An 11,684-nucleotide genomic window follows, 5' to 3' on the forward strand; every position below is an offset into this window, starting at 1 on the left:
TTTTATTTTAAAGATACGGTTTTCAGTCATCTTTATTTAAGATTTAGACAAATAGAGACTGAAATTGTCAAAATGCATGTCTTGTAAGAAAAAGTTCCGTCGTACGGCCGGAAATGTCCGAACCACTCGTCGGGATCGTTCGGTAATCTCCGGCCCCGCCATTACGGTCACATGTCACGATAACTCATTGTGTTGTGGAAAGGTTAAGAGTGACTCGCGAGTTTAGCGGATTTTTGGAGCATTTTCGGCCAAATAATCGGTAAGTAGAGGACTCTTATCCATACAGAACATGGTTTACTTTATTCTGCATGAAATAGCCAACAAGTTAGTCCCTCATTTGTTTGATAGAAATGAGAGAAAGCACCGCACTGCTGGGTGAAAAAAATCCGACCCTTGCTGCGCAGACTGACTCTTTCCTGTACAGAACAGACTCTTCCTGCAGCTCAGCTAGGGGCCATACAGCCATGCCCGCGCCGGAATCATACCATAACAATCATGCCGGGTTTGGGAGGCTTTCTACGGGGATTCGCGACAGTTCCTTTGTTGTCAGGTTTGCAGGTTTCTTTGCAGGAAGAAATATTTTATTTGCACCACAGTACTCAGTAGTGACAAACAAATAGTGGGGGGGGGGGGGGGGGGCATGGTTTGTATCTATCAGGAAAATATGGTTCGCCGGGAGCCAAGCTCTTTGATTATACGTCTATCAAGGTCAACAGTGCGGTGGAACAGGCATGCCTCAAGGTTCAACCGGTTTCTTTTGAAGGATGCATAATTTGCAGAAAATTATGAGCTTTGGCAAACTATTCACTCGTAAATTCAGTCGTATGCATCCTGATCATGATGAATTGATGAACAAAAATTATGTAGTAACTAGTTTGGGGCCTTTTCCCAGATTATGAAACAAAACAAAGCAATCAGTGGGGATACTAATTTATGCATGCAGGTACATATACACAGTCACACCTCTCCAGTCCCATAGCATCATCAGTGGTGGGGGCGGCGAAACAATCACACAAACACACAAACAAGCTGTCCCCTGCAGCTGCGGTTCAACCCTTTTGTTGTTGCTGTCCTCATTTTTCGTCGATTATTTCACTAGACGTGGTCTCATAGTGCCTTGTGGAGAGTAGAGTGCTTGTGCTTGAGACTTGAAACAAACAAACTTGCTGGAGGTGTTTCCTTCCCTTTCACATCTGCAGCTGTCCGACATTATCACCCCCAGCAGGTCTGTGACTCTATCCCATTCTGTGTCTGGAATCCATCAACAAGATCAGATGCACCCTGCACTAGTAATAGTAGTATAGCCTGGTTGCTCTAACTCAGGGGAGGGCCTGAGGTAGAATTTCTGGGAGTATGTTGGCCCTGAAGCTGAGGAACTGGGCTGCATGGGGCCCTGGGAACAGTCTGGCATCCAGGCTAACTCTGGGGCCTGTGCTGGAGCCGAAGACTGGCCAGGGCTGTGTCCAGGCTATGTTTGAGCTTGCTGACCACAGTACAAAAGCTGGGCTCTCGCTGTGGCTGATCCTACCACTATAGTATGGTATCAGCCATGGTCACAACAACTCCTTATAGGGAGGGGGTCAGGTCAGGTCAGGTCACTGCTCAGTGGGCCGCAGCCTTCTAAATCCAGCAGTGGTGGCTGGTAGTGCAGAAGTGATGTAGAACCATCGGATCCCAGCTGGTGTTGTACTTAAGTCCAGCTAGATATCAAGTTACCACATCAGCCTGAACCCACTGGACAGACCCAGGTGGAAACGACTTGTATACTGCTGCCCACCTCTGCTTGCCTGGTGACCAGCTGTGTAATACTAGCAGCTCCCTCTCGCAAGACTCTGGAGCTATAATATGGCTGGATACCAGGCTACTCCTCTGTCATACTGTCATAACAGTATAGCAAAATACTGAATACGTCTGCTGTACAGTATAAGCCAGTTAATTGCACATCGGATTAACGCACACTTCTGTTAACTGCACGGAATCCTAGAATCCCAAACCGGTGCGGTCCTGCTAGATAACTTTGCACAAGCCGGATAATTGCACCAATTTCACTGGCAAATAGGCCGTGCAATTAAGCGGCTTCTACTGTACTATAACAGCGTATTAGTAGTAGTACTTTGCTTCATGAAAGCCGACCCTCATCAAAGAAACCTTACCCTGAACATTCTATAGTCAAGTGTAGCCAGCAGTACTATTTCTGTTGTCATCTACTTATGCAATTTGTGACTGAATACAAGCCGAAGCTTACGGAGGCTGTAAGTCCACTTAGTAAGTGTACGTTATCATCATCATGTGTACAACAAGGACACTGATCCATGGAAGTGGAGACTTACTAACAGTTGTGTTGTGCCTTCCAGTCGTCAGGTGACCTGAACTGACCTGCGGAGAGTCACGGAAACCGTTGCCATGGCGCAGTTCAACACTGGTGCTAAAAACCCGCCATGGGCCTCGCAAGGTATGCAGCATGTTGGTTCTTATATCCGCTAATTGTTCGTCAGACTACCCGTACGACATAATTCTACGCTAAGCTTCGGGATGCTAATTAGTAAGAAAGAACTGCATGTTGGACAAGAATGAATACTCGATTTTGCAATCATTATGATTATGAGTGTTTGGTCATAATTATTCCATTCTCTAGGGAGATCCCTGGTTGTCAGGCATGACATCGGCTATGCTATTTACCTGCTTGCTTATCTTTTTTGAAGAATGAATAAACAAACAAATAAACAAGCAATTGCTGCATCTTTCGCAGTTAGATGTTTTAATTGTTCATTTCTACATCATGACGTAGGTACTAGGTGGCTAGGGCTTTGGGATCAATCTATCAGCTGTGCAACTTAGTTTCCAGCATTGTTATGAAATGAGTAAACAAACAAACAAACAAACAAACTTGTGTTGTCCGCAGCCAATCCTGACCAGCAGCTGCAGTCGCTGCTCCGAGCGCAGCAGGCTGCCATTGGCTACCAGCAGGGTGTCGGTCTGGGCGCGGGCGCCGAGCGGATAGCAAGTACGGTGGTCCGGTCTCTCCTGTCTGCACGCACGTTTCTGTCCCATCATGTGTCCTCTCGTGTAGAGCTAACGTATTCGAGGCTCTTTCCTTGTATCCAGACCCATTTTAGCTATTTCATTCTCCCCATAAATAGGACACAAAATGCACATTTCTGACCCGTCATGTGTCCTCCTCTTGCATAGAGCTAACTCATTCGAGTCTCTCTTCTTGTATCTGAACCTGTTTTTGTCTGCACGCACGTTTCTGTCCTGTCATGTGTCCTCGCATAGAGCTAGCCTATTCAAGTCTCTGTCCTCGACCTGTCATAGTGGCCAAGTCTGTCTTCCTGTCGTCTATAGCTAAGCTATTTTCTGACCTGTCATGTGTTCTCCTCTTGCATAGAACTAACCTATTCGAGTCTCTTTCCCTGTATCCAAACCTGTTTTTGTCTGCACGCACGTTTCCGACCTGTCATAGTGGCCAAGTCTGTGGCTTCCTCTCGCCTATAGCCTACCTATTGTTCTCTCTTCTTTGTTTTGGGGTGTTTTGCTCCAAAGTTGAAAACAGCTTTTTTACAGGGGCAATGTTGTTTTACACGTTGAAGAGACAAGCAGTTATGATAGGTTTGGATACTAGACCATGGACATTTTGATCTTTCTGTGCCCTACAGTTTCAGTCCTGAGAGCCTAACATGTAGTGAAGTACAGTGAAGTAGTATGCTATTAGATAAGATGTTTCATGGTTCATAGCAACATGTTTACATTTGACGCGTTTACTTAACGTCATACACCTGTAATTTAGTTAAAGAAGAAAACATATTTTGCCTCTGTTGTACAGATGTTGTTGTTTATCAAACTCCTGATTGTTGTTTACCTCCTGTTGTCATAGCGACAGCCCAGCAGCCACAGCAGTCTCTGCTGGGGGCGCAGCCGGTATACGGGCAGACGCTGGTGGGCGGGGTCACGCTCGGCACGGCGCTGGGGTCAACCACGGTCACCCAGGCCGCGTACAACCAGCTGCAGGCCCAGCCCGCCCTCTTGCAGCAGCAGCAGGCACTGCAGGTGGGACAGCAGGGTTTTCCTTCTTTTTTTTTAAATCAGGTTCGTAGGGCCTGATGTTACCATCGTGAAGATGAAGAGCGGCCCATAGTGATGACTGTAGCAGCATCTCTTCTCCCTAAGTCAGAAACATCAAGCTTAGGCAAGCTAGACTTCACTGACTCAATAGGCGAAGCAGGGGTTACAACGCTGCTCGAAAAATTCCCTACCCCATTCTTTTTATCTATGGTCGGCTCTAACAGTGTGTATGTAAGTAACATAGAGGGGGGAGCGTATAGGTTATGGCAGTACCTGACGAACAATGTGGCAAGGCAGCTAATTCTGCTCAGACTGTGGATAATGATGAAAACTGAGACAGAATTGTTAAACCGGGGAGTGTGTGAGTGAGAATTAATCAAACCTTTGTATTTGAGTTCATGAATTCTGCTGGTTCCTCCATTGGCAGGTTTGTGGTAGTAATCAGCAAGTATGTTAGTGACACCATGCGAGATTTTGTATACCATACCAGATGGGCACTACTCCTGTCAGAAAAGAGGCCACTTTCAGAACTATTAACATGGAAAATGCTAAAATACCACAGTTTGTTTTTGTTTTATCGGGCCGAAGCCAAGATCAGAGCAATATCTTTTTTTTATCGCTGTTTTTGTTGAACTTGATTATGATGCCTTCTGTCGTTACCATAGCAACTCCAGCCCCAGACTGTCCAGCAACAAGCCGTCCTACAACAGGTAAGCTGGGGTCAGAGGTCAAGGGGCATGCTCAACTTTAGGTCAATGGTCATGATGTAAATTATGTCAAGGGATGATATTTTCTCGTCATGCTTTACATGTATAACAAATGTTCCTTCAATTATCCGAACTGTGAAAATAGTTAATAAGGAATTGTGTTGTTGCTATAAGACGTTGTGTGTTACTAAGTTCAATGTTTTCATAAATGCTGGCAGTGTATTTAGAACAGGTCAGTCTGTATATCAGCTAGTCCGTTAATTCTCCAGCCCAACTGTTGTCAGCCCTGTCCTGTTCTTGTGGTTATCGTGTCGTCATGTTTCTCACCCTACACAAAACCTGTTGTCATGTGCTACAGCATGGACAAATCAGATACCCAAACTACAGGAATACATAGATTGGTTATATAAACAAGTGTGAATTCTGCATCAAAACCAGGGCTGTCTCCAGGACCCGTCCCTCTGTCCTGGGATGAAAATTTGCTTGTTCACCCAAAAAAAATTTCACCCCCTCCGTTCCCAAACATCTGAACTTCAGTACATAAAACTGAAGAAATTGTATTTTCATATAGAGGGGTCTACAAAGAAAATCAACAATATGGGCTCCCAAACAGTAAGAGTGATTGAAAAAAATTAAAGCTGTAGACATCCCTGCCCAGAATGTTCTAGTTGTACCTGTCTGTGTTTGAGATGAAACATTTAGCTTGTGTAAGCTGGCACACACGTGTGCTGCATGTTGTAGCATCTAAAACTGCGTCTCATCGGTTGTGTACTGTCTAAATGAAACATCCCACATCACACTAGCACCACGGTGTTATCACCATGACAACCGTTCCGTTACCATGGTAACCTCTAACCAGCTGTTTTCTGTTTCCCGTATGTCTGCCCTGCGGGATGAAGGCCCTACTGAAGCAGGTACAGCCATTTCTTCCCTTCTCTTGTCTCTCATTCCTTCCTTCCTTTCCTCCTAAGTCCGGCCATCCCCTGACCTTCGTACCAGTGGTGAAATGGTCTTGCATGGCAGAAACCTTTAGAAGAATGCTATTTCCTCTGTGTGTTTGTTCCTTGCCCTGGCTGTATTTGCACCATGCAGGTTTGGTAAATTTGGTGGTCAAACCTGTCAAGTTGCATGCATTTCAGCTGCATTTATGTCACACATTTCAAATGTAGAAGTTGTTTCAGAAAAAGAAAAAAAATGTGCCAAAGTTGAACTGTTTGCACGTCAGTGTCCATATTTACCCCTTCAGTATGGCTGAGTCTGACACAACAAACCCTGTATGGTGCAGGCCAGGCTTTTAGTGTTGTAGCTGTGGTGGTTTCCACATCATATGTTTGCCTTTGGTTGTTAATGTTAGTGTTGCACTTGTAGTTGTGGTGTGTAAGGTTTCCACATCACATGTTTCCCTTTGTTGTTCTCCCTTTCTCTTCCTTCTTGTGTTCTCAGTGTGTGCATTTCGTTTTCCTTCAAGGTGCTGGTGATGTTCTACTGGTTTCTGGTTGCACATTAGTATCTTGTATGTTATAAAAGTGTCAGTGATTCTAAGCTTACTCCCAGTCTTGTGTGTTATTGTGTGTTATAAGTGTCGGTGTTAACACGGTACTTACTCCCAGTCCCACCCGCAGCCTGGCCTGGCCATCCCCACCACGCTGTCTGCAGTACAGCAGCCCGTGCCAGGGGGCGCCCCACAGATGGGTCAGGGGTCGCAGCTGACGGTGAGCTACCCGACGCCCCGCGCGGCCCAGCAGCAGCAGCAGCAGCCCAAGCAGCGCGTCTTCACCGGCTCCGTCACCAAGCTGCACGACAACTTTGGCTTCGTGGACGAGGACGTCTTCTTCCAGCTAAGGTATGCAGGTCAAAGGTCACACAATGTCTGACCAGCAGGTCATAGGTCACATCATAAAAGTTCAAAGGTCACCATCAAGTAAGAGTGCAGACTGATTATTACATAATATGATTGGTACAATTATAGCAGATTTGTTGTTAGCGAATCCTACATGTGTGTGTTAGATGCTGTGTACTGTTTCTGTACAGAAACCCTACCAACAGTGCCTTGCTGTTTATGACCTACTCTTGTACTGTTTGTGTACTATTTCTCAGTAACAGTGTAGTTGTTCTTCCCTTCCCTCCCAGTGTGTGCAAGGGCAAGACCCCCCAGGTTGGCGACCGTGTGCTGGTTGAGGCCACATACAACGCCAACATGCCGTTCAAGTGGAACGCCACCCGGATCCAGGTCCTTCCTAACCAGGTTAGTTCTACCTTCCAGACAACACACTTAATGGTTCAAGTAAGGAAGGGAAAGTGGGTTGCTGATACCGTAGATTCGTTGATTTTTGCAGTACTAGAAGAGAGAAGGGGATGCAGTTTTTCAAGTTGAAACAATTCTACGTTATACATGTAATACGCACATACACACACACACACACACACACACAAACACACACACTTACACACATATACACAGACACATGGTACAAACAGTCCTGACAAACAAACTAGCCTCCTTGCCAAAGATACTGATAATATCCCTGATGTGTAGGCGCCATCGTTCCAACCCTCCATGCCAAAGATACTGATAATATCCCTGATGTGTAGGCGCCATCGTTCCAACCCTCCATGCCAAAGATACTGATAATATCCCTGATGTGTAGGCTACCCTCCATGCCAAAGATACTGATAATATCCCTGATGTGTAGGCTACCCTCCATGCCAAAGATACTGATAATATCCCTGATGTGTAGGCGCCATCGTTCCAACCCTCCATGCCAAAGATACTGATAATATCCCTGATGTGTAGGCTACCCTCCATGCCAAAGATACTGATAATATCCCTGATGTGTAGGCGCCATCGTTCCAACCCTCCATGCCAAAGATACTGATAATATCCCTGATGTGTAGGCGCCATCGTTCCAACCCTCCATGCCAAAGATACTGATAATATCCCTGATGTGTAGGCTACCCTCCATGCCAAAGATACTGATAATATCCCTGATGTGTAGGCTACCCTCCATGCCAAAGATACTGATAATATCCCTGATGTGTAGGCGCCATCGTTCCAACCCTCCATGCCAAAGATACTGATAATATCCCTGATGTGTAGGCTACCCTCCATGCCAAAGATACTGATAATATCCCTGATGTGTAGGCTACCCTCCATGCCAAAGATACTGATAATATCCCTGATGTGTAGGCGCCATCGTTCCAACCCTCCATGCCAAAGATACTGATAATATCCCTGATGTGTAGGCGCCATCGTTCCAACCCTCCATGCCAAAGATACTGATAATATCCCTGATGTGTAGGCGCCATCGTTCCAACCCTCCATGCCAAAGATACTGATAATATCCCTGATGTGTAGGCGCCATCGTTCCAGACGCAGCCCTTGCTGAAGAACCCTCCGGTCAGCGCCGGCCACGCCCCGCTCGTCGCGCCGCCTGCGCCCCAGCTGTACCAGGCAGGCGGTCCCGGCATCACGCCGTCCTCGATACCGCCCCTCATGTCCCAGCACACGCAGCCGCCCGCCAACCATCACCACCAGAAATGTACGGTATACTTAAAGTATACTTATACTGATAGTATAGCCTCTGCAGTTTGTTGGTTGTTGATAGCAAAATATACTATAAGCAGGCTAAAATACCACCAGAAATGTACGGTATATTTAGAGTATACTTATGGTATATCTCTCTCTCTCTATGCTTATAGTATAGCCTCTGCAGTTTGTTGGTTGTGGATAGAAAATATAATATAAGGAGGATAAAATGAAATCGTAGCTAGAACCCTGGAACGGTTTACATGGCGACAGAGAATCCTGTATTCCATTGCTAACTCTAGGAAATAGGAGTGTACTCTCACCTCTCAAATAAACGTACCGGTACGTTTATTTTTTTCCGCCTCAAAATCCACCCGGTACGTCCTTATTTTAGACGGTACGTTTATTTTATTTTTCAAATTTGGGCTTTCTTTACTAACCAGGGACCCCAAAAATATTGAAAGTTTGGTATTTTCTGCCCATATTTCCGCTGTATTTTTGCTTAATCAGGGCTCGTGACTGCGACTAGATTTGGTCGCAATGCGACCGTAATTTTAATAATGCGCCTATTCTTTAAATGATGGTCGCACGGCGCGCCAATAAAAAAAAATGAGCAACGCCCTTATTTTCCCCCGAAAACTTCGCTCAAAGCTCAAAATTCGCCGATTTCGGCCCTTCACCGAGCCGCCATTTTGATTCTAACTCAAGTCTCGCGCAAGTCTCGCAGTAACTCACATCTCGCGAATCGCGAGAGTCGCACCCCATTGGCCATTTCGGCGTGACGTAGCTCGCCCGGCCGCCATTATTGGTGGAATATCTGATATCCCCGCTGTGATCGCGGGAAAAATCATGCAGGAACGCTTCAAAAGCGTGTAACTTTGACGAAAACTCATCGAATGCCTAAAGTCCTTGGTGATAAGTACATGTATAGGATTCTTTTGGAGGTTTTTTTTGCTTGTTTGTCGGTGGAATGCGGGAAAAACAACAGCTAATGCGACGTTGCCAAACTGGGGAGGGGGGCTGTGTCGGCACTGAAATCGTAGAAAATGTTGAACGGAGGTCGCGATTTTTTCACGGTTTCTTCAGATATTACTTTTGTTGCAGTCTTTATTTTCAAAAGACTGATAAATAGATGTTGTTTGTTGGGAAAAGTTCGATTGATTTGCCCTTCGAACACATCTTTTCTGCTACATTTTTTCAACTGAAAATATGAATTGTTTGTACACAGATTTTTCTATATCTGTAATATCTACACTGATGTTACAGGCTACAAGTAAACCTCTAATTTTCCAGTGCATCTATTTTCAGCTATGTTCTTAACAAAGTAGAAGAGATACAAAAGAAATACAAGATGTACCTGACAGTCCTGGCTACACTTTCTCCTCTGTTGGTTTGCAGATTTTCTTGTAGACTTCTTTAGTTTGTTGTTGTATATGTAAGTCAAGTTTCACCTTCAGCAGTAAGGTTGATTTACTCTTCCTGATTGTGTGTATTAACTTATGAAACATTATAAAAATCATATATTGTAAGGAATCAGTGTTATATTACTTGAAAGTGATCTCATGTATTCTCTTGTTTCTTGTTTGGTTACTGGGTAACTATATATAACACCCCTAATTAATTCTTTAAGCCATACCCACCTCTAGTCAAAAACATTGATTATTGGAGTAATATTTTGTATGGCTTCAGACGTTTGCTTGTGCTCCCAACCTTTCATAGTGGTGCTCCTAACTTTTTGCTGGCGCTCCTAAGTTTTAGGAGTTAGGAGCGCCATGCTCCTAGGTCAAAAAGTTAGTCTGGAGCCCTGTTAATATTCACTCTTTTTCGGACGAGGCATCGCGGATTTCCCTGCCGCTAGCGCTATGACCCAAACATAACTAGGGATGCGTACCGGTACGCAGGACAAGTTCTGGACTTGCAAAAACGTTTCGGTTCAGGTCCAAAAATACCGGAACACAAGTGATTCGGCACTGGACTCGTAAAAAAATATATCCTTTTCGTTTTGAACCATCTTTAACCTTCCAAAAATCTTGAAGTGTTGCGCTGAACAAAGACGAAAACATCGAGGTCACATGCTACACACACAGTCGCTTACTTCCGTAAATTCTCTATCAAAACACAGAAATTAACCACCAACCAAACAAATTAAAAAGTTACCAATACTTTTCCACTATTTTTCACCCGTAGTCAGCTTGTTTTAATGTTCCAGCAACGAAAAAATCATTCCAAAACAAAGCGTAGCGTTCAATCGGCTCGAAAAGATCCGCCATGTTGGATTCATCAACTCACGCCGAATCTCGCGGTAATGCGCGAGAGAATCATATATTTTCTGCAGTACCGGTATTTCTCGATAGGGGGCAGTGTCTATGACCTTGGTTTCTGCAACATTGAAAATAGCACAAGTGGTGAATAAGGTATTCTAAGTTGGAATGTTTCTTCAAAATGTTATTTTGTAACAATGATTATAATATAAACTTCTTTTTTTATTTCTTCAATTTTTATTTTCATTCATTTTTTTACTTTTATTTTAATCTTTGTTGATGATGTGACACTCAGATAAACAAAATATGTGCAATAACATAGGAATTATTCTGTTCATTATTTATACAATTAACTGATATGGTAATAAAAAAAAATAACTGATATGGTACTGAGGCATAAATAAATAAAAAGAGCCTACCTGCTTATCATCTTCTCTTCTGTATCTGTATCTATATAGCCGGTATAACCGCCATTCGGCGTAACACACCAGCTAACAGTCTTGGACTGAAGTAGCATGGGCACAGTTTACATGTCAATTTGGTATTTTTCCGGGGGGTACTTTTATTCCAGGGGGTACTTTTATTAGATTTTGAAGATTTGTCCGGGGGGTACTTTTATTCCAGGGGGTACTTCTATTTGAGAGGTGAGAGTATTGCGCACATTCCCAAAAATGAATTTTGATTGCTGTGATGATGTACCACAACATTTCTTGTATTGTTTTACTTTGTGCCATTTAGAGTAGTTTCTTGGAATAGAAAAAGTTCCAGAGGATAAACACTTGTTGGATTTGTTCCCAGATTTCACGTTACAATGAGAGTTGTCCCTGTCTCAGTGTTTCTTTACTGGGATGAAGCTAATCCGTTATTCACTCTCGTTTCTGTTTCCAGGGTCCAGGGGGCCTCAGCAAGGGCAGGACCAGAAACGTAAATACTTCACTTTCTAGTTAACATGAAGCACTTTGTGATTGTTGTATATGTTTTACACTTTCATGTACTAGTGCAAGGTAGAAACATTGATAAATCAGATAGCACAATCAGTATGTTCTTAAGATATATCTGACAATGAAATAGAATTTAAAAACTGGTCCAAAGTTCTACATAACTACATTTTATTCTTGAGAAAAAGGG

General features: G+C 44.0%; 1 protein-coding gene across 1 annotated transcript in view; it reads left to right on the forward strand.

Annotated features, from left to right (window-relative positions):
- Positions 1-112: 112 nt before the first annotated feature.
- The window catches only part of LOC118411384 (cell division cycle and apoptosis regulator protein 1-like), a gene marked incomplete at its 3' end in the record, with an annotated part of 25,944 nt that continues 14,372 nt past the window's right edge, over positions 113-11,684 (forward strand). The window contains 10 exon segments of the mRNA XM_035813641.1: positions 113-259; positions 2,355-2,452; positions 2,903-3,004; positions 3,875-4,047; positions 4,728-4,772; positions 5,669-5,683; positions 6,380-6,612; positions 6,900-7,014; positions 8,125-8,308; positions 11,445-11,480. Coding sequence (XP_035669534.1) covers positions 2,404-2,452; positions 2,903-3,004; positions 3,875-4,047; positions 4,728-4,772; positions 5,669-5,683; positions 6,380-6,612; positions 6,900-7,014; positions 8,125-8,308; positions 11,445-11,480 — 952 coding nt within the window.

This window comes from Branchiostoma floridae, chromosome 3 (assembly GCF_000003815.2).
Source record: "Branchiostoma floridae strain S238N-H82 chromosome 3, Bfl_VNyyK, whole genome shotgun sequence".
Classification (NCBI taxonomy): Eukaryota; Metazoa; Chordata; class Leptocardii; order Amphioxiformes; family Branchiostomatidae; genus Branchiostoma; species Branchiostoma floridae.